The sequence below is a fragment of the Salarias fasciatus genome, chromosome 18 (assembly GCF_902148845.1).
Source record: "Salarias fasciatus chromosome 18, fSalaFa1.1, whole genome shotgun sequence".
NCBI classification, from domain to species: domain Eukaryota; kingdom Metazoa; phylum Chordata; class Actinopteri; order Blenniiformes; family Blenniidae; genus Salarias; species Salarias fasciatus.
Window position 1 is genome coordinate 9751607 of NC_043762.1, and position 20315 is coordinate 9771921.

The 20315-nt window shown below is 42.8% G+C and overlaps 1 protein-coding gene across 1 annotated transcript; it reads left to right on the top strand.

The window, feature by feature from the left end:
* The first annotated feature begins 7384 nt into the window (after nucleotides 1-7384).
* jcadb (junctional cadherin 5 associated b) lies at nucleotides 7385-20051 on the top strand. Its single transcript, XM_030114261.1, has 4 exons — nucleotides 7385-7429; nucleotides 12218-12652; nucleotides 14648-18541; nucleotides 19330-20051. The coding sequence occupies exons 2-4, from the start codon at nucleotides 12327-12329 to the stop codon at nucleotides 19337-19339; spliced, it is 4230 nt and encodes a 1409-aa protein (XP_029970121.1). The 5' UTR covers nucleotides 7385-7429; nucleotides 12218-12326; the 3' UTR covers nucleotides 19340-20051.
* Nucleotides 20052-20315: the final 264 nt, after the last annotated feature.

A 20315-nucleotide genomic window follows, 5' to 3' on the forward strand; every position in this document is an offset into this window, starting at 1 on the left:
GATTTTTTTTAATGCATTTTACCTGACCTTCATTGATCTTGCTGAGAGACTTTTTACATGGCCATAATTGCACATATTTATGTGCACAGTTGTGTTGTTAAAGCCTTTTTAAAAATACATATTTATTTTTTTTTAAGTTAAAACCTTCTCTTCCTTACAAGGAGAAAGATGCTTTGCAAAAACATTACTGCAGCACCTATTTCAGAATCTAGCTAGTTACTGTAAATCATCATGGATTCTGTGACTGTCAATAAGTTGCAATTGTAAAATTGGGAGAAACAGGCTGAGCTGTGTTCAGAAACAAGAACTTAAATGTATGTGCAAAGTGCTTTTTTCAAAATATAGTCACAAGGTAAGCTACATTTTAACCACAGGATGGGTTTTCACATGTTCAGTTAATTCATATCTGTATAAATATCTATGTTGAAAACACATAACTTAAAAAAAATAACATTTAAAAAAATTACAGCGCCAACTTGTTTTGAACAAGTGCAAAGAAAAAGCTGGATACTTTTTGGAAAATAAAAAACAAGCATTGATTTTTTTTTTTGTTCAAACAAGTTTGAATATTAAGAGGAAATTTTTCAATTGTAAAAGTAGGGGAGCAGATTACACACTTAAGTAAGAATACTCATGAAAGCATAATTACCCAAAACATGTGGTAACTAAAGTATTTGTACTGTATTCAAGTTTTTAAATCTTAAAATCAACACTGAACTAACATCTGAATCAGCAAAACATCACATTTATTTATTTTATAGAATTTATCCAAACTGTAAGTATGTATAATGTTCACTAAGTAAAAACATCAGACTGTGCACAGTGATGAGTTTTTAGTTTTATTCATTCACTTAATATTTGACTAATAAAAGGACAAAAAATGATCTAATTTGATCTGTTTTGTTCACATTTATGATCGAGTGGTTTAATTGAAGTTATCAAGACCTGGAAATGACAATAATTAATTGCTGAAGCGTCCCAAAGTAAGTAAGTAAAGTTTATTTATAAAACACTTTTCACAGACAAAATCACTAAGTGCTGTACCGAGCAAGGCAAAAAGACAATATAAGTTATACATAATCATTAGGAATCAATATATTTGTTCATTAATAAAGGAGGTTTTGCTCTTGGTTACTTTTCTTCACAGAATACCTCTCAACAGAATGTTATTAGGTTGTTTTCTCTTGTTATTCAATCTCTGAAGCACTTTTTGATTGTATTAATCTGAGTAAAACATCTTTTATAACTGGAGCTTGATTGATTGAGCTACATAATAAAACAAAGTGGGGATTCAGTGTCTTTAAAGTCACTTATCCAGAGGCTTAAAGTTTTGCCGGATTGCTTGGATAAGCACATTTTTGCCCCATTAATCAGCTGTTACACTGAAAGCCCCTGGTTAACTAATGGTCCGTATTGAACTTCTCATCTCAGTCTCCTGTAAAGCTGCACAGTATGATGTATCTCATTAGAAATTCAGAGCTGTAGGCGCCATGAGAAGTCAGCATATTGGGTTACCAGGCAGAATCTTGGCTTCAGGAAAAAAAAAAGGAAAAAAAGAAAAGAAAAGAGAAAAGAAAGAGAGAAATGTCTTTCTGTAGTTTGGCCACTAGATGGGGATGAAGCTGACACATACACGTATACACACACACACACACACACACACACACACACACACACACACACACACACACACACACACACACACACACACCCTCCTCCAGCCAGTCACACAGCCCTGCTGGTGTGTAATGAGATGGGGTCCCCATCTCAGCTGTCTCCTAGGCAACCAGGGCTGGGGACAGGGAGAGGGCAGAGTGTGTGTGCATATATATATGTGTGTGTGTGTGTGTGTGTGTGTGTGTGTGTGAGATTATGTGTATTTGAACTGGACCCTCACATCTGATGGCTGGTTTATTGAGGATGATCTCTCTCAGAGCGGATGTGATGTTTCATTCTCAGATCTGTGTAACAGCAGAAGGCGATGCCGCTCGGCAGTGACCTTCACGCCAAAAAAGCACAAACGCCCTTGACATTGAAACTAAGTCAGGAGGGAATTTGGTTTCTGTGCGTTTTTACATATAGGGAGGACAACACGGACATCATCAAAGATGTGGACAAGCAGAAGAAGCGACACAAAAACTAAAAGAACCTTTTCCACATCATGACACACGAGCCGCCATGACGGGGACCGGACAGGTTTTGTTTAAGAGCGAGAGGCTAAATGCATGTTCAATAGTTTCCAGTGATTTCCTGTTCGCCCCACAGTTGAACCCCTTGTGCCTTTCCCAGGTTCTAATTCTGATTTTAATGAGAGGCTGTTTTGCATGATCCCCGCTGAGGTGAAATCAATGTTTCTCTTGATGGGAGGAAGTCATGACAGCCGATGAAGGCAAAGACAGGGGAAAAAGGAAAAACATAAAAAAAAAAAAAAAAAAAAACATTTTTCAAAAATATTTTCAATGATACACTGACCGATATTTAAAAGAGGAAACTTTCACTGATCGGTAGAATCCAATCAACCAGTCCTCAGTGAATTATCAGGGTGCAATAACAAGCTGCTGGATAGACCATTTCAAAAAACTTTGATCAACAGAAGGTCATTACTTTGAAATGATCTCACAATCCTGATAAAGATGCAAATTCATGCATGAAACAAAGTCAAGATCATCATGATGTGCTTAAAAACTGCTCTTGGTTGGAGAGGAGCTGTTTTTTTTCCTCCACAATTTTCCTGAAACAGTCCAGAAATACACATTTAAAGCTAATCGGTGGCCGTCTTCGGCTCATTTACAGTAATAAAAACTTTGGTAACCGCACAAATGAGCTACAAACACAATCGAGCATTCAAAAGTGAACCATTTAAGACATTTAATATACGCCATGCTGCAGTGCTGGGGAGTTACTTTTCTCTGAAAAAGGCAGAGTCATGATTCTGTTCGATGAGATTATTCAGTTTCTCTTATGAAGAGCTGGGCTACAAACCCTGATCGACATCAGTTCATTTATTTTTCAGTTCTTCGTGTGTCATCGCTGATTCAAATCGTGATATCTCCACACCGTGAACCAATTTTCAGCCGTTTGAAAAAAGTATCTTCTGTGTAGTCGTAGACGGTGAAAACCAAAATCTGTTAAAAGAATAACATTGGTCTTCTTCATGCACCTAGAAAACTGGTGATAATACACGTGATCAAAATGCGTTGTTCAATGAAGGTTTTAGTTTCAGATTTGCTGCCATCTAAATGAATATAAAACCGTCCTCTCTACCTTCCTCCAGCTGATGGTTCTTGAGGAGCTGCATGCATTCCCAGATAGGTGAGGGCAGATTACAGCCTGGACAGGCCCTGAAATTCAAAAGGTCAGTCATAGGGACGCCACTCAGTTTTTATCCTACAACTTAAAAAGATCACTATTTATCGTTTTTACGTTTGTTTCAGCACGATGGAGGAGTCCACTCCCGGTGCCGAATGGCCAAAGTCGCGCGTCTTTTTAGTTTCTCTGTTGGACTCATCTGAAATCATTGAATGTGTTTTCACAAAGTTCTGCAAAAAGCCTGATAACGACAAATTTGTTGCGCTTTTGGTTGAAACCAGTGAAACTACAACTGTGTTTGACTGTTACCTGTGATAAAAGAAGTGTTTTCTTAACTTCTTCAGACAAACATAAGAGACGAATCTCATATATTTGGCTTCACGTTCACATGAATCCACACGAAGCTGTCCAACAAATACATGTCGGCTCATTAAAAAAAAAAACCTTAAAAGAAGTGGATAAAAACCACACAGAGTCATGCAAGAGATAAAGTTTAACAGAAAAATATCATGTCTGTGATTTATAATCATCTGGTGACGAAGGTAAAAGCCAGATCCTTAAAATGCCAGATCAGAATGAGGAATGGAGATTACCTCATCCTCCTTCAGCTGCAAAAACCCTTTGAAATATATACAGAGGCGGACTGATAGTTTTACCTGCTCCTGTTAATTGTCCCTTTTTCATGACTGTTTCTTTACTGCGTGAACCACAAGGCCCCATTATAACACTCCAAAGCCACCGACCTTTCATCAGGAACTTTCTCCCACTGTTCTGCTGATGGGAAAAACATGCAGCAACACCTCGTGTTCGTGTAATGACTTTAATCCAAAGTGAGATATTCAGAACCCGAGAGCAGCTGCTTTTAGAATAAGGACAATTACGGCACATTCTTCAGTGCTGTGAATGTGAAGCCTTAAATGCACCGGAGTGGAGCTCGCCTTCAGATCCAAGGAGAGGCGCCCGAACTTACACAGTTCCTCCCCCGTGTATCGCGGGGGCCTTTAGCTGATGGCTCTAAAAGTAGTAAATTAATATCTGAGACCTGCACCCAGTTAAAGCCCCCCTGCCGTGAGCTGAAAGAGGAGTTGGACCACCCACTGCATCACGCTCCAGTGTCTGAGAGGGCCGACGGAAATGGCAAAGTCGTTCTGCACCCATCAAAGACTGCAAGACCACGTCTAGTTAAATCCGCTTCTGGAGGAGGTTTAACCCTCCGTTGGCCGAGGTAACTTCCTCATTTCCTGATTTGTCTGAAACGTTAAGCTTGTGCAGGATTTCAGACTTCAGTGTGAAAATGGTGATAAAGCACATTAATTCTGGTCTGAAGCAAGAACAAACTAGAGGGAACAAAATTGAAGAACCTTCTACATATAACGATGAATATTACAAGTTAAAGTCTGTCAGGTTTTGATTTAACGTGTACACACGTTTGGCAAAAAAAAAACGTTGTGAGAGTTTAAAAAAACTTTACTTCTTGCTTCCAAAAACAATATACTTCTTGTATTTGAACTGAGGCTTTTCACATTCCAAGCTTGACATTCATAATTCTTTCAATTTTTGTGTTTGTATGTGCGAAAAGACAAAAATGGGTCAGTATTTGACTTTAATAAAGATTATGGGTCTAAACTCCAGTGCAAAAGTTAAAAGAAATGTCAAATTTGATTATTGAAAGATTATTGAGCATCTTTAAAGGAGATGACAACGGATTTCGTACGCATGCTCACTGCAGGATTTATATTATAGTAACAAAAGATGTAAGCTGGTAAGATTAGAAGAGGAATTGAAGTCTTTCAATCTTCAATACTTGACCAAAAAGTTCAAATACACAGAAGCCACCCTTTGTTAAATGATCACAGTATTATGGAGGGAAAGCAATGATAAAAAGCAACATTTTCAAATGCTGCTTTATTGCCATTTAGATCCAAATATAAAGATAATGGGAATATTAATGTGTTGTAGGAATGGTTTCCAATTTTTCAGTTTAAAAAGGTTTCAATTAAATACAAAAAACTCAATTTTTCATTCTTATCAACTAGGAAAAGAATAGCTGTCAATTATTTCAGCAAACTAATGGAAAGTAATGACATCTGTGAAGCATATTTTTAAACGTGGAGAACAGTTTGTTAGGAAGTGAATAAATTATAAGACTGTAATCATAACTCTCTTTATAAGACAGCTTCAGTGGACAAAGAAATACTCACCTATATGAGTTATTTATGAACCAAAGTCACATTTTATTGTTTCAGTATGAATTTTGCAACATGATTCTTTTTGAGAACTTGACATTTTTGAACTCAGCTATCATTTCAAGAGGACTTGATAACTCAACAAAAAAGTTGATTGAAGTTCCATAAACATCAGAATTTCTTTGTTAAACAATTGTTTTTCTGCCATTACAATGCTAAAGATTCTCAGGAAAATGATCTGTAACATGTTCAAACGTGCTGAAATCAGAACACAGAGTTTAAAATACCAACAGGAACCAGAAGCGGGAGCAGATAATCGATGGACAGATAACAAATTCTTACTACAAAGCAACTGTATGATCATAACTGTGTTAGTGTCAGGTGTTCCCTGGAGCAGTTTGAAAATCAGAAGCGGAAACAGACAGCTCTTGATTCACAAACTGCAGAGAAGTACCTGAAATCATGCTGAAAAGCTGCAGGAAGCAGACGCGGTGGCGCGCATGCTGCTGTGCTTTTTCTGCATGAACGTGGTGTGAAATGCCTTCCAAGCGGAGACGGCCAAGTGAGGATGAGTTTAGCAGAGTGTCAGCCGACTTGGACGTGTCTTGGCACGGGAGGAGCAAATATAAGCTGGCTCTGGCCCATGTGTGGCTTCCACATTCGGCTGTGTGTTTAAAGACGTGGCCCCGGATAAATCTGGGATGAAAATCAGCTGCAGTTAGCGGCGCCCATGTTAGCTTTGAGCCAGTGTCAGCCAGGTGCGTCATTTATCATGCCTCTGACAACCGGGCGTCCTAGAATAGGGTCCATATCAGGTCAAGGCATTTTGGCGAACAGGGATCATTGGAGCCGCACTCTGTCTGTTCTGAATAGACCTCATTTACGTGACCATACAGGACAAAAGCAAGCGGATGGGCCAATTACCATTTCTTAATAGCGGAGTGCTTTCTGTTTTATGATCATCCACCTCCACATCGGCAAAGCTGAGATGAGCTGATCATTAATCCATCACGCACGCCGTCTTGAACTGGCTGGGAGCCACCGGCCGTCCAGCACTGGCTGTTCAGGGATGCTCCTCCATGTGGACACATGCCAATCAAAGCACTTTCCTGAATAGGTAAAGAAAACACACACACACACACACACACACAGAGGGTGACCTCCTGAACAGGCTGCAACACTTCTTCATCAGCGAGTGGGTCTCGGGGACGTGCCCGCCGCCCCGTCACTCCCCCGGAGAGAGGGATCCCTCAGAGTGCACCACGCCACGATTGGCACAGGAAGGCCTGAGCCCAGCACATTTAATTAGCCGAGCTGTCTTGGCATTGGTTGGGAGGGGAGGGGGACACACACACACACTGACGAGTCCTCAGCATCACCAAGGGTGCGGTGCTGCTACTGCACGTTTCAAACTTCCAGGATGAAAAGAGACAAATAATAAAGGAGGGGGACTGGGAGATGTAGTTTAAAAAAAAAAGAAAGAAGAAGAAGAATTTAGCAATGCAGCAAACCTGAGCACAAGGAGTGGCTGACCTTTCCATTATGTGGGAGAGATTAAGGTAGAGGAAGCCATACATAAAGCCGCAGTGCTCCACATCTGTACTTATCATTCATATGCAAGAGTGAATGGTGGTGGTGCTGCTGGTGGAGGATGAGGAGGAGGAGGAGGAGGAGAAGGAGGAGGAGGAGGGGGTGACTGTTGCTATGAAAAGTTAGGAGAAACAGTTTGGAAGAAACCATTCTGACATCCCCTTTTCTATAGCTGCGTGCATGTGAGGAGCCCACCCCACCTCAGCTGTAGTGAGGAGAGCCCAGTCCAGGCAGCCAGCAACCAGCGCGTCTGTGCCTACCAATCGGCATGCTCGGCTCAGGCGGTGTGCAGAGTGAAGCTGCGCGCAGGGGAACTGCGACGGCCGCGCCAAGCATCTTCCCAGGTATGCGTCTCTCTCCCCCTCTCGCCCTCTCGCTACGCCCTTATTGCATTTTGCAGCCTTACGGCATCCCTGCTGCATGCGTGTTCCCGGCTTCACGTCGGCCGATATCTAGGGAGGGGTTGCTGCTGCTTTTCTGCTTTTTTTTCCCTCCTCCCCATCATTTCTGTGTCTGTCTTTTTTTTTTTTTTTTTTTTTGCATGGCTCACGTAGCTACCCTCCGTGGTAGCGCAGGTCTTGGTAAACACTCAGTCAGCGAGGACGCATCTGCAAAAAAAAAAAAAAAAAAAAAAAAAAAAAAAAAAAGCCTAACTGCGCGTCAACTTGCACACACCTCAAAATGTTCGCCCTTTCGACACATCCGCGCCGCCGCCGCTCCTGCACGAGAGGCGGCGGAGATCAGCGCTCATGCACCGCTGTACTGCGTTTGCATTCGTCTTGGAAACATCTCTCCCCCCCCCCCCCCCCCCCCCCACCCCCCCATCCCTCCTTTTAAAATCCGTGCACAGCGGTGGCGATTTGGCCAGGAACATGCGTGTATTCTCCAAGTTGCAGCGCGTGCAGGTAGAGGCGTTTTTTTCTCCCCCCCCCCCCCCCCCCCCCCACCTCCCCACCTCCCCGGGTAGGCGCGGGACTTGCGGCACTGGCTGGAAGCAGGTACACAGCGTTTGAAAAATCATTTCATAGCAGTCAGTTTCATGTAGGCTGCTGCCACATAAACACTGCGGCGGGCTGTAGCTGGGCTGTAACGCCTCGCGCGGCATATATATATAATACATAAAGCAACTACCTCTCTGTATCACAACAATGATGTTTTATTAATAGCTGTGTGTTATGATACGGCGGATCTATTTCGGATCATTATTCATTCATTGAGTGACGGTGAGCGAGATGTCATAGACTTACACTTTTAATCAGGAACGTGCAGAACTTGGGCTTTAAATCAGTTTGCATAAGCTGTTTTTTTCTTTTTTCTTTTTTTTTTTTTAAACCCTGTCTTTAATGATTCTTCCTGATCTGGCGCGCTGTGTTTTCCCTGTCACTAGGTAAGATGTAGGTACACTCCCTGAGCAGTTAGGGTGGTGCTGCCTGCTACTGCTGATGTGTTACAGTGGCCACTACCTGTGCATGCAGTCTTCTAGGCCTAGATGTACTCTGGGGGCCTCTCTCAGCCCCAGGGGAGGGTGCATGGGTGGGTGATCATCTCTAAAACATACATATTTATTTATATTTTAAAGTTTTCATTCAATTCATCCTCAACTCACAAGCTGAGCATGTTTTATTTTTTTTTAAACAATGTGCAGGAAAGTTTGTCAATGTGTGTTCCTCACATTAAGAAAAAAAAAAGAGACACAATCTGTCTTTGCAGAAGCAGAAAATGACCCAACTCCTAATTGCAGCAATTTGCAAGCTAATGAACGGCCTCAGCAGCAACTTTCACAACAGCCGACCTTATTATTTGCCCTCTTCGCGCGTACATTTTGTCAAAGCCACCGGGATCTCGGTCACCTGCGCGTCAGAATACAGTTGTGTCATAATTATTAATGGTAGTTTTGTTGTTGCTATGCAAAAAAAAAAAAGTGATCATGTGCCACATTTTCCACTGCAATCATTTGAAGGTGTGACCTTGTCAAAAAAAAGAGCCACTCTGTGTGTGTGTGTGTATATAGGTGAATGTGTGTGTATGCATGTGTGTGTGTGTATACTTTCTTCGCTCTGCTGCTCTCTGATAAAACAGTGTGAAAGGATGCTACTTTCTATATAAAGGTCCAGCTTCTCTGATCATGGCGGCTTCTGGATTTCACTAATTCCAGAAGCCCTTGACTGGATTTTTACATTTTTGCTGCATTTTCTACCCGTAAAGACTTATACGCCTGATATCGGCGTGCTGATTTGAGTCAGCGAGGATGGCTTTACTGCATTGTTAAAAGTGTTTTCACTTGTGTTGTCCTTGGAAATGTGGTCCAGCACAGTGCTGTCTTAAAGTCAAGACTTTCAGCTGAGCTTCACACATCTGCTCGGGGTTCATTATCGTCGGGCTGTGGAATTACAGTGAATCATACGGCATGAAAAAAAAAAAAAAAAGCTCCCTCGCCGGGGGCCGCTCCTGACTGCAAAGTCGGCAAAGTTGTAAAGTCAGAAATGTTAAGGTCACCTTAAGGTCAAGAGGAGACGAGAGAGTTTTCCAGTGGATTTTAAAGTGATAATCTGTCCTGTAATAAACCCTCCATCAGTCCTTGATCGTTTAATTGATTATCTGTGAGATTTATTGGTTTTGGTAAGGTTTGTTCATCTCTTGTCCAATTCAGATCCTGCCTTTCTGAACGAACCGTTAAACTGCTATAATACACACAGTACAAATATTTATCAGTTCAACATCTTGTGTCGTTTGTGTTCTTCAGGATAATAACTTGAATATCTGTTGTTTTTTTTGTCTGTGGAACAAATACTAATATGATGACGCATTTGATCTGAAAAACTTAACTTGGCTTGATTCCTTTTAACAGAGAGGACGTTTAACTTTTCACATCATGTGATACAAAGACTGAACTGGATGCTTTAGTCATTCTAAACATTAACATCAGAGTTGAACTGCATCGCTCACTCATAATTGCACTGTATAGAAAAGACTTGAAATTAGTTTTGAGATAAGCCACAGCCTCTTTTGATTCAAAACAGACTAAATAAAACACATTTTTTTTAAACGTATTGATCTATTCAAACTGGTTGTTTTTCTTCATGCATGCATGACAACATATATCTGATTTAATCCAGAGAGAGTCAGTAAAAAGTTATTATTATCTGATCTGAGCCACCAGTTTTTAACTGGATATCTGACTAACTTTTCTCAAATGACCTCCATCTGTGATTTATCTGCTTTGAATCAATAAAAATAAAGATGATATGAAAAACGTACCGCGGATCAGTTCTGACAAAGCACAGCCAAACTCCAAATGAGAAGTGTGTATCTCTTATTTTAAGAGGAATGCCTTTAATTCAACACTGTGCTTGTCCTTTACGTGACACCTTCACTGTGGAAAAGGAAACACGAGTCCAAACATGATTAGCCAAAATGCTAATGTGTGCAAAGCCTTTGATCACCGTGTTCCTGTTTTATAAGCCATCCACTGTCATCTGCAGGCAGGACAGACTGTTATAGCCGCTAATTAATACATCAGCCAGGCTGACACACACACACGCACGCACACGCACACACGCACGCACAGCTACTAAAAACTTAGACCTATAACTTTCCCTCCTGGTTGCTACATATTGAGAATGAAAACAACTTGTCGACTCTGCAAATAATTTTCTTATAAAAATCAAATTAAACAAAAAAAGTAATTTTAAACTTACTTTTTTTGCAAAGTTGCCACGATACCTGAGGTCTAGACATTAAATATGAGAACTTTTACATGAAATACTATAATTTTGATTGAAAATGTGGTCGCTGCACATAGCTAAATCTGATTTTCTGACATTTTATAAACCAAACCAGTCAGTTTGACACAAAGTTAATGTAGAAAGTGGTGTTTATATAATAGTACATCACTTAAAGTCTGAGTGAGGCTTCAAAACTTGAAAAAAACTGTGGCGGCTTTGTTACTGAACACCTTCAGTGATGGCCACACCTTTCCCTGTGGGAGTCAAATTTTATTTTAAGTAGTTTTGAACAACAAAGTAACTGATATTTTGAAGAGTGGATAAATATACTTGAACCATATTGCAGATTATAATCCCATTTGAAAGGCAGGTTGATGTTTTTACATGGGATCGGCAGACAATTAAAAAAAAAACCCTAGCTCTTCTGGTGCTATTTTGAGCATTTGAATCCTTTTATCTGAATTAAAAGAGTAAATCTTGAGATAAAGTCAGCAGAGTTATAGTTTTACACTGAAACTAATCATTGAAGCTATAATTTTGCTTTACCATCAATCCACTTAAATAAATTCAGTTCTAAAACTGTGTTTCAACGTAATGATCTCATCTATTTGTCACTTTTGTGATTTTGTTTAAAAAATGAAAAGTATCCTGTTGGGATAAGGCATTCTCTCCTCTCAGGTTAACTTTTTTCCTCTTAGTTTCCTTAACACGTTTAATTTTTTGTTTGCTCGGTGAGTTTTATCTCAACTTTAACCAGACATCATAAATCTGATGCTGACTAAGTGCTTGATATTGAATGCCTGTGTTTGTCAGCATACAGATGATTTGCAGCTGTATTAAATCAGCATGAGAGCAAAGTGAAGATTCAACTGTTTGTTTATCTGACACAGACCAGTGAAGAGGAATTAGTATTTATTCTAATATATGCCTTTTAATGCTTTTGTTAAGATATTTACAGTTATTAATAGATGCCTATAACAGTAGAACTTCTCTTTATGATAACCATTCCAGCTAGAACCTGCATGTGGGCCGTCCAACAAAGAGGGAAAAAAAAAAATCATTATATACATAGTGCTTTAATGTGAGGGGAACCGCTCTCAATTGGCCCATTCCTAGATTAGACAATGGTTTTAGACACTTTGGAGGGATGATAAAATGGCTTTAGGAGGGACAAAGGGTGTGGCTGACAACACACATTTCTTGGCTCGTCGGCTGGGGCGAGGCTTCAGTAATGTTCACGCAATTAAACCGCACAGAGTATTCTGCACCATTGGAAATCATACGAGTACGCCACGTTTCACGATTATGTGGTTAATTTATGCTGAAAAGAGTAAGAAGCAGAAAGGCAGTTGTAGTTTTAAACAGTCTTTCCCGTGTTCCCTCTTCCCTTCCCTGTCTTCTCCTCAGTGATGGCCTCTGCTGAGCAGCCGTGCTCCAGCCTCCACCAGCAGCACTGCGCATAAGGCAACACGCCCACCTTTGCCCTCCTGCCCAGAAGTGAGAGAGAGACACCACCATGTATAGCGTGGAGGACCTCCTCATTTCACACGGATATAAATTGCCCAAGAGCGGCCCTCCGTCTGCCACGCCTTACGAGAAGCGCCCCGCCGATTGCCAGCGCGAGCTTGTGGACAACAGGGCTGGCCGGGGCACGCTGAACGGGTACGAGGTGGACCGGGGGGCGTCCATCACAGGCATCTACAGCAGCAGGCAGGCGCTGGTTAAGAGCTACCCCGTCACAGACAACGAGCTCGGGGAAAGGAACCAAAGGAGAAAAGAAGCTGGCATCGGTATCCTAGGTGACGCTCAGCCCTTGGGTGATTCTCTCGCTACAGATAGTGGGTGAGTGGTTCTTTTGCAATCCCGCACACCCTTCACCTTCCCTTTTTTTTTTTTTTTTTTTTCTCCTCCCCTCGCTCCTGTTCTCACTGGGGCCCCTTCAGTATTGCATGCAAAACTGAGTCTGCACTGCGCAGGGTTTTTTTTTTTTTTTCCTTCCCTCCCTCCTCTTCCCTTCCCCTCCTTTCAGAGCTGCAGAACACTGTGGCTGCAGCAGCACTTCTGACATGTCTTATGCTGGGATATGAGGAATTATGAAAGGTGCCTTTGCGCCGGTTTCAGCTGTTTACACGCCTTGACAGAGGCGTGCCTGGCATCTCCGCGGAGCCCACCCAGGCACCGGTTTGGTCTCCACAGCCTCGGCCAGGCGGGCAGATGTAAACAGCAGCAGTAGACAGAGAGCAAACTGAGGAGGACTGAACATGCCTCAAGACAAGCGCGTAATCACTCCACTGTAAACACTGGCACACTGAATCACGCCCAGCACGTGCTCTGTGATGTAAGCATGTTGCTGGGCAAGTGTGCACAGCGCGGCTCCCCTCAGCCATACAGTAGCATATGCTGCTGAGGATGATCCATTGACTTTGCTGCCTAAATGAATGAGCACAATGACTACCAGCGATTCAGTGCAGTGCAGATGTTAGATAGCGCTTTTTAAAAGACTGCATCTAGCAATTTTTTTAAAAATCCATTTCCATCATGTTTTCTAATGTATATATTAGAAACATATGCTTAAATGGATTTAGATTTCAGGGATGCTTTTTTTTTTATGTATCTGGCTGTATCACTGCGTTTTATAATACAGATCCACAGCATAGTGAAGAATTTAGTCATTGATTCATTTCATCTAAAGGACTTGGTGATTTTTATTTAAATTGTAACAGGGATTTTAAGCCCACATGCTCCCCTTCATTAAAACAGTCTGTCATCTCGGCAGCTTAAAACGTGCGTGGATGTGAGTGACTGATGACCTGGGGGATATTCAGGGATATTACAGTGTTTGCTCTACCCAACAACAGCAAGGAAAAAAAAAAATCTAGGACAGCTTAACAATTTCATGAAATCTAAAATGAAAAAAATCTGATGCATTTCTCTTTCTTTCAGTGGGGATCTGTTATTATTCAGCATACAATTGCAAAAAAAATATATATATTGTTTTGGCACTCCAGCATATAATTCAGCTATATCCTAAATGGGAGAGGTAAATATGCTACCGTAACTAAAATTACCTTCAGGCAACACAGCCTTATCACACTGCAATGGAAACACAGTTTTGAACCTGCCAACAGTCACTCGTCACACTGCTGTCATTTTATATTAATGTCATCACACATTTTTAAATTATACCGATGCTTTTCATTGTACATGTTCACCCTAGCTACAATTAACAGGTCTTTTTCTGCCAATTTTCCCCTGAATGACTGTTTTTCTGAAAAATCCAAGTGGTTATATTATATGTATTTATATATAGAATGTATTTTAGTGTTTTCCATATGCAGGTTTGAAATAAACTACTTCAGTTCAATTCAAAACTCTCGATACTTGATATTTTGAGGTATGTGATAAGAAAATAAAAAACAGAGAGTCCTTCTTCCTATTCCGTCAAATCAGGTAATAGGATGTTTAACTAAGAGCCACAGTCATCGTCCAAATGACCAGCTTCCAATATAAGGTCAGCACAATTTAATATGCAGATCATATTGCGGTCGCATCACAATTTCATAGTGTCTTCGAGGGACTTTGGAATTGCTGACTGAAGCACTTCTGTCTCGTATGTGCTGGCACTCGTTGATTAAGATGTCTTCAAAAGGCAAACTGCCAAAGCCAATACTCATGCTTGGTGCTGACATGGACATGTTACTTCCATCTTTAACAAAACTATAAATTCTAAAGAATGATCTTCTAGATTCTAGATTCACGTAGACTTAGCTCCTATTTCCTCTTTTCAGTGTCACTGCTCTCTTATTAATGCTTGATTTTTTTTTTATGTGTTCATAGGTTCTACGATGTTCCTAGTTTGACTTACTCAGAGCCACTGAGCCATGAAGAGAGGGACGTTTCCTACTGGCGGAGGCGAGGCCAGGACTTCAGCATTCTTCTGGACTATGCTGATGGCCGAGAATTGAGGGCCTCTGCTGGAGCATGGAGACCCCAAGCCTTGATCACAGCAGAGGAATACAGGGCAGAGAGGCAAGCGCAGCAGCTATGGGAGGACATTTCCTGGTTGAGAGATCCAGACGCTGGCCCCGGCCAGCTAAGGGTGACCGGGGAGAGGAAGTGCCAAAGTCTTGGTACAGAGGAGTGGAGGCCTGCTGTGGGCCTGGGGCGGCAGCTGTCGGATGGGGATGGGGAAAGGTGGGCTCAGGAGCAGTACCGCCTAAGGACACCTGAGGGTTTTTTCCATCCTCGAACTAAAGCAAAGTCTCAGTCTCTCCCCAGAGTTTTGTCACCTGATAGAAATGATAGTCGAGAGCTCATTCCATCAAGACCCAGCCTGCCAGACAGACAGAGGCTGAACAGCACTGTATTCTCTGGGCCCTACAGTAGATACATATATAGTGGTGGTCGGGACAGGTGGGGTAGAAATATCGGGCCAAGCAGCCATGTTGCACTTTTACCAAAGCCCAGGTTCAGTAGGCCTTTAAAGCCTCCGTCATATGAGATTCACCAGCAGACTAGGGGTAGCGCAGAAATGCTTGCGATAGACCAGGGTGCCAAACAAAAAGACAGGTCAATTTACTACCCAAGAGTCGGGGACCTGAGACATGACTATTTCGCACAACAGTCTGCCCTCACTGGAATGGAGCCCCCAGGCTACATCCCACCCCCATCTTATAGGAGAGCCCTACCCCCAAGAGCAGTTTCCATGAACCGCAATGAAATGGCAAACTTAAGATGGCGGGCAGAAGCTTTGCAGATGCCCATGTCAGATCCTGGAAGGTGGTTTTCCAGACAGACAAGTGGCTCATGGCTAGAACAGTATGGTGAACGTAGCATGTCCTATCGAAAACAGGTACAGGTACACTCTGGACATGAAGAACAACCAAGTCATGCCCGTCAACTACCCACTGAAGACCCAAGAGTGAAGCAAATCTCAGGAGGGCCTGGCGGAAATTCTCTGACTGACTCAGACAAGATACGTAACATCAACAAAGAGATTCCGTCTGCTAAGATTTTAGGACAATCTACAAATGATAGTGCCTTTCCTCCCCAGTCGGGGTCAGCTCTCAATACTGAAACCCGAAAAACAGCTCCCAATGACAACGAAAGCAGTACTCGATGGTGCAACAGGGGTATAAGAAAAAGTGAAAGTGTTGGTCCTGAACAAAGCCGTAGTCAATTTTTTCCTTCGTCTATTCTAGGTAAACCACCACCTCCACCATGCAAGCCAGCTGAGCAGGGTGTCTCTGAAACAGTGACAGAAGTAAAAAAGGTAGAACAACCTGAACCACCTGAGAAAGACAAAACCAAGAATCTCAAAAAGAGGCTTAGTGAAACAATTTTTTGTTTGGTGTCTGTTCCTGTAACTCCACAGCTCACCGGGACAATCCGTGATCAAAATAATAACAATGAGAAGTCACCAGACCCAGCGGACAGTCCGAGTGATAACAAAACTGGCCATTTAACAAACCAAAGTCTCCAAAGCACATCTTCAGCTGAAGCTGAGCTGCAAGCACTAACTGGTAGCATAGCAAGCAGCAAAACAAGCAGTAGAGCGAGTAGCAAAATGTTTAAAAGGTTACCCTGTAGGCCCCCTAAGATAAATCATTACAAAGAGCTGAAGTTGTCAGGATCCTGGCCTGCAAACCAGTATCGAGACCAGGAGACACAAACTAGCCCAGAGGCCCGAAAACCTGCCCCTGAAAACAAGGAAGCACAACAAGAGCCGGTTCCTCCTGACACTGAAGTTACTACTGATAGCAGTTGTGCAGTGGGCACTACCTTCACTTTTCCTCTAAAGGGAGTGAAAAGCTTAAAACTGTCAAGCAACAGCGCCTTCTCCCTGACCTCCACCTTCTCCAACCAGCTGAACAAGAGCACAGCTCAGCAGCCAGCAGTAACACCCTCAGGAAATGTGGAGGAGACCAAACCAGCAGCAAGCAGTGGAAAGGAAGCCTTTGAACAGTTCCTGCTGAAACCAATCAGCCAGAGACCATGGGATGCCGTCAAAGAGCTGGAGACCATCAAAAAAGAAGTACAGGAACAACAACAGCAGAGCAGCAAACAGCCCAGTGTTGATAAGTGCATAGAGGATCTCAATGAGGCCTATAAAGACATATTGGAGCTAGGCACTGCCAGCAATAAAGTCCCAAATGGTTCTGTTCAAATTCCCGAACGTATCAAAATCCGGCTGACATCAGAACCTCTTAACAAGCCCAGCAGCCTTAGGCGCAGTGCAGTAAGCTGGTCTGTTGACCCAGAATACAGGGAAGTGAAGAGCGCCTTCTCAAGGCCAGCCACCAAGTCAGTAACCTTCAGCAAGCAGCTTCGAGAGGAGCTGCCGGTTCCGCCTCGGGAGACAGGCTTCAGAGAATACAGGGTTGTTGCTCATCTTTCACGTAGAAGAAGCAACGATGGCAGGACAGTAAAACTTGACCTGCCAGATGAGCCTATTGAGACACCACTTTGTGACTTCAGTCCAACAACGCACACCACAGCTGCTGAAGTGCCATGGGCCGATAGACAGCCCATGCAGGATGCCTCAACGCTCACTAGCCCTCCCGATTATGAGGACATTTGCCAGACTTTGCGTCAGTCGAGAGACCCTGCCGATGCCAACAAAGCTCCTGCAGGTCATTCAAGAGCAAACAACACAGAATCTCTTCAAGATCTCAGTGCTGAGTCAGAGGAGGAGTGTCCGATTTGTAAGAGAGAACTTGAGAATCAGATGAGACAGGGTCCGTTGCCTCCACTTCACGAGGAGAACAGCTCAGATAGCTCAGTCAATCAGAATGGCAGCCCGCCCCAATGTGCTGCATTAGAAAGTCCATCAGAGGATTCAAAAACAGAGGAGCCAAGTAACTCCATTTCGAAACAGTCAGGGTCTGACCTGTGTCCTGAAACAAAAGAGCAGGATTCACTGACGCAGGAAAATGCAGAAGAGTGTGAAAAAACAGACGACGTAAAGGCAGAAAACTTGGATAGTCCAGACATGGTTGATCCTGCTGAGAATATACCAGCAACTGGAGCTGCAGAGGAGATACCCTCTGCATCTACAATATTGCCACCTGATCCGCCAACAGAAGTCCAAGTCACAGAGCAACAGACTGTTAATGAAACAGAAACTAAGGATGTAGCGTTAGAAGACAGTGAAGCCATTGCAGGAGACAAACCTGAGAGCGACACAGAAAAACACACGGCTGAAGTGAAAAGTGAGGAACAAAGCGATACAACGTCTGACAACACGAAGGAGCAAGAGAAGAAGCCATTAGCTGTCCCAGAGCATAGAGTTGGTCTGCGGACTCATCTGGGGCGAGACCACCCAGGGTTACCAGAGTTTCCACCAGACAGACTGCCACTTTCAGTTCCCCCAAATTTAGACCGCAGACTATCTCTCAGTTTGGAGGGCGAGCGGAAGAGCCGGGGCCCCTCCCACCGAATCGAAGCCTTGCAAAACAAGTTGGCTATTTCTCCAGGTAGGGTGGCTGTTGAGCGACTAGCCCGGATGAGGGACGTGGACGTCATGTATCGAATGAGACGCCTGAGCATCAGGAGTAATGACTCTGGGGATGGGGATGGGGATGGGGAGACAGAGGGGGAAGGCAAGGAGGAACAAGCAGAGGAGCTCCAAACAGCTCCTCAGAAAGACAACGAGAACAATCAAGAGGTCACCGATACACAGCAGGTCCCTGAAGAGAAAGTGTTGCAAGATGAGGAGGAGTCACCTCTCAGGTATGACGGTAAAAATCTCAGTATTACTTAAAATATTGAAATTATTCTGTTGCACAGTGATAAAATGTTGAGCTGGCTCAGCAAATCTGGAAGTTCTCTCACGTTTCATAAATGGTAAAAAAAAAAAAAAACCATGGTTTTTGTCCCACATAAATTTGAAAGACTAACAATACCAAAAAGGCAAATAAAAACCAACACAGTCATTACGAATATTTGCTTTGTGCAATGTAGAATTTCACTGTTGTTATCCACACATTAACTATGCATGCCTCAGGAGGCCTGAGGACCAAAGCACAAGTGTACATGATAATTTTATTTAAACACTGAAAGATGTATGAGGATGTGGGCCATAAGTAACGATAAGCATATGGCTATTTCAAAATCAGCTATGACATGCTTAAAGAGTCATGTCGGCCAAACTCGAGCAACGAAACCAGAGGTGTCAAACATAAGGCACGTGGGCCAAAACTGGCCTGCAAGTAGGTCCAATCTGGCCAATGAAACCACCAAACAAACTGTAAAGCATTTCCAAGATTTTTTTTTTTTTAGCACATTTCTTAAGAGTAGTAGATACAAAAAGACAGACCCAAGTTGCGATATCAGTGATGTATTTTCTGCTACTGTTTAGAGCTGTTTACCACCAATCTGAAAAAGCTAATCTTGTGTAAGGAACTAGGTTAAATTATTTAACATTTATTGTAGCAAACGTTCAAGAAACTGTCAGGAGGTTTTGCTGTTGACAAATGTTCTATATCTGTGTATAAACATTTGTTTTCCTTATGTCCCAGAGTCCCATGATCACAGCCGAGGGAAGACAGTGTAGAAAGACTGCGTCCGTCATCTCCATCTGAGGTTTTTAGCTCCAACACTGTGACCTGGCTGCCTACTAGAATGCCTTCATCTCATCTTGACACTGAAATGGCCTTCTTGTCCGACAAGAGCATTGTGTATACCCTCACCCTCGGCGCTGCGTTGACTTCTAAGAGTGCTGTTCCACTGCCAAAGGGAGGAGCCCCTTTAACTCGTTTGGGCAACTTCCACCCCGAGTCCCTCCCCAGCCTTCCCAAAATGACTTCCCGGTCCCCCATCTGTCCTACATACCCAGTCCCATCTCCCCCCTTAGAGGGTCTCTACTAGTTAGTCTTCTTGTAGCGGCTTGTCCTTTTTATTCTAACCTCCCTATGCTTTTTCTCATTGGCAGACATTATGCAATTCTGTCGTGCATACTAGAACTTTGGAAAATGTCCATCGCGAAAACACTTTTTTCGCATACCGTTTGTTTACGGGCGAGTTCCTAAGGATATGAATGTAAGTGTTTATGTTAAACATAACGTAGACATAGAAGGGTTACTGTCATAAACCTGTTCTGTTGCATTTAATCTACACCAAAATAAACTGCGTATCTGATTGTGGTGAGGCGACAGCTGTATTAGAACTGGACTTCACTGTCTTTGGCTCAAGAACTGTTTTTGATTTTCAGATGAGATAAATCAGCCTTTCTTTTTTTAAAACAACATTGTGCCCTCTCTCATTGCTTTTGTACACACTGCAACCATAACCCATAGGGCTCTTCAGTGAAGAGTGACTCTATACCACATGACATGATAAGCCCGTGACCTACAGTACGAAACATTGGTTTTAGACTGGAGGGTGAGAGAGAGAGAGAACTGCCTTTCTTAACCAGATTTTCGATCCCTGGTTGGATCAGGTGACGTCTCCGATTAGTCGCCTGAACAATCCAATGTATAGCTCCCATTTCCAGGTAATTTCAGGA